At 32.2% G+C, this 2,279-nt stretch overlaps 1 protein-coding gene across 1 annotated transcript; it reads left to right on the top strand.

The window, feature by feature from the left end:
* Positions 1-5: 5 nt before the first annotated feature.
* LOC103212320 (olfactory receptor 2W1-like) lies at positions 6-659 on the top strand (the record flags this gene model as incomplete). The annotated part of the gene is made up of 1 exon (XM_007958312.1): positions 6-659. A coding segment is annotated over one exon (654 nt), but the record flags the coding sequence as incomplete, so codon positions are not given.
* Positions 660-2,279: the final 1,620 nt, after the last annotated feature.

Below are 2,279 nucleotides of genomic sequence, written 5' to 3'. Positions count from 1 at the left end.
TTCAACTCTATGTTTATATGTGGTTGGGCTCCATTGAGTGCCTTCTCCTGGCTGTTATGTCCTATGATCGTTTCACAGCTATTTGTAAACCCTTGCATTATTTGGTCATCATGAACCCACATCTGTGTCTCAAGATGATTATCATGGTCTGGGGTATTAGTTTGGCCAATTCTGTGACATTATGTACACTCACACTGAATTTGCCTAGATGTGGAAAGAACATTCTGGATCATTTCTTGTGTGAGTTGCCAGCTATGGTCAAAATAGCTTGTGTGGACACCACAGCAGTTGAAATGTCTGTTTTTGCTTTAGGCATTGTCATTGTCCTTTCACCCCTCCTCTTTATCCTTATATCTTATGGTTATATTGCCCAAGCTGTGCTGAGAATGAAGTCAAAAGCAGGCCAACGAAAAGCCATTAATACCTGTGGATCTCATCTCACTGTGGTGTCCATCTTCTATGGAACTATCATCTACATGTACCTGCAGCCAGGTAACAGTGCCTCCAAAGACCAGGGCAAGTTCCTCACCCTCTTTTACACCATCATCACTCCAAGTCTTAACCCCCTCATCTACACCTTGAGAAATAAGGACATGAAGGATGCACTGAAGAAGCTCATGAGAGTTGAATATGAATCTACAGAAATGAAAAGGAACTGAAAATCATAGAAATATGTTAATATAAATAAGGCACTGAAATATGTCTTCTAATTGGCTTTTTAATTTTTACTGAGACAAGGTAAATTTGAGATAAGTTAACATAATAATTCTTGTGTGCAAATCTTTTGTGGATACAAATAGTATAACCATTCTACTTAGCTCCTTTAAACCTCTACTTATTGGAATATCTTCAGGCAAAATAAGTTAGTAAAACTTTTGCTTAAAATACAATACAAAGAATTAAATATAAGCTTGAAGACACTGAATTTATCCCCAAGCTCTATGTAAAGTGTTTTGGTTATCAAGTTTCATGTTTTCTGATACTGATAACGCTTGAATCTGCAATATCATAGAATGGTTTCATACACAGAATGACTGGTACATTAAATAATAATATACAAATATAGATTTTCTATATGAAATGTTTTGTGAGGTCATTCAAATATTTATGTGTAGGCCAAAGCAATCTATGAGACGGTGACTGTCATAAATACCACATGAAACAATTTACTCTTTGTTCAGTGGCACTGCATTTAAATACCTTAAGTAAAGATTCATTGAGATTTAATAATATTACTTCTTTAACATTATATATCAGAGAGAAAAGGCACAAATTAAAGTAATTTAAAGGCAACAGCATGATCTTATTCATTTCTCCTTCATTTGTAAAATATTTCTTCCATAACAGTCTAAAATTGAATGAAAAGAGAAAATAACCAGTGTGAGATCAGGAAGCTTTCACACTGATCTATGGACTCATGAAATTTATGTGAACTTTGAGAAATTTAGTAATGTTTGTATGTAGTGAGATGTTACACATTGGATAAATCTTTTTACTTCCAATTATCATGAGATAATATTTTACTTTTTGTTGGAAAATGTGATGACTTTGGTATTAAACTCTGATTTTTCTGTGATATGATATGATTCTTTAAAAGCTTCCATTAATAATCATTGTACTCAATCCATATAGATTTAGAAGGAATCTAAAAGTAGCATAATGTTTTCTCCTTTATCATTTCATAATTCTTGAAATGTAAAACAGAGGAGTCACTTCACTGGATAATTATTAGAACAACACAGTAATGATGCACATAAAATATATTTAATATAATGTAGGATATTCTCAATGTCCTTATCTTCCACTTAATACCTTTCTAGAGTTGTTTTCAGAAACAGTTCACTAGCTCACCAAAAAGAGTTGACAGAAGTAATGTAATTTCTATGTTCCTAATGTGTGTATCCTACTCAATATTTTTGAATTTGGAAAGTTTGTTGTTATTCTTACACGATTTATAACTAATAATGCTAGGAGATGGATTAGGTAATTTATTAACTTCAATAATCCACATACATAAAAAATATAATAGTAATGGACTCCTAGGAGAGCATTACATTTTATACCTATAATTATTTGTTTTCCTGTGTATGCCTAGCTTTATTTTCTCTTTGATTTGAGTCTCTTCTGCATTTGGACAGCAAATAAAACTAGTATTTTCAAACACTTAATCTCTTCTATTTCTCTGAAATAAATGTATACACTTACACCACTATATTAAATTAGAGTAAGTCACTTAAATATATTGACCTTCTACAGTATAAACTGTTCAGTAGCATTGT

The sequence above is a fragment of the Orycteropus afer genome, unplaced genomic scaffold (genome assembly GCF_000298275.1).
Source record: "Orycteropus afer afer isolate SDZICR_OR568_19922 unplaced genomic scaffold, OryAfe1.0 scaffold00919, whole genome shotgun sequence".
Lineage (NCBI taxonomy): Eukaryota > Metazoa > Chordata > Mammalia > Tubulidentata > Orycteropodidae > Orycteropus > Orycteropus afer.
This window is presented reverse-complemented; position numbering and strand designations above follow the sequence as displayed.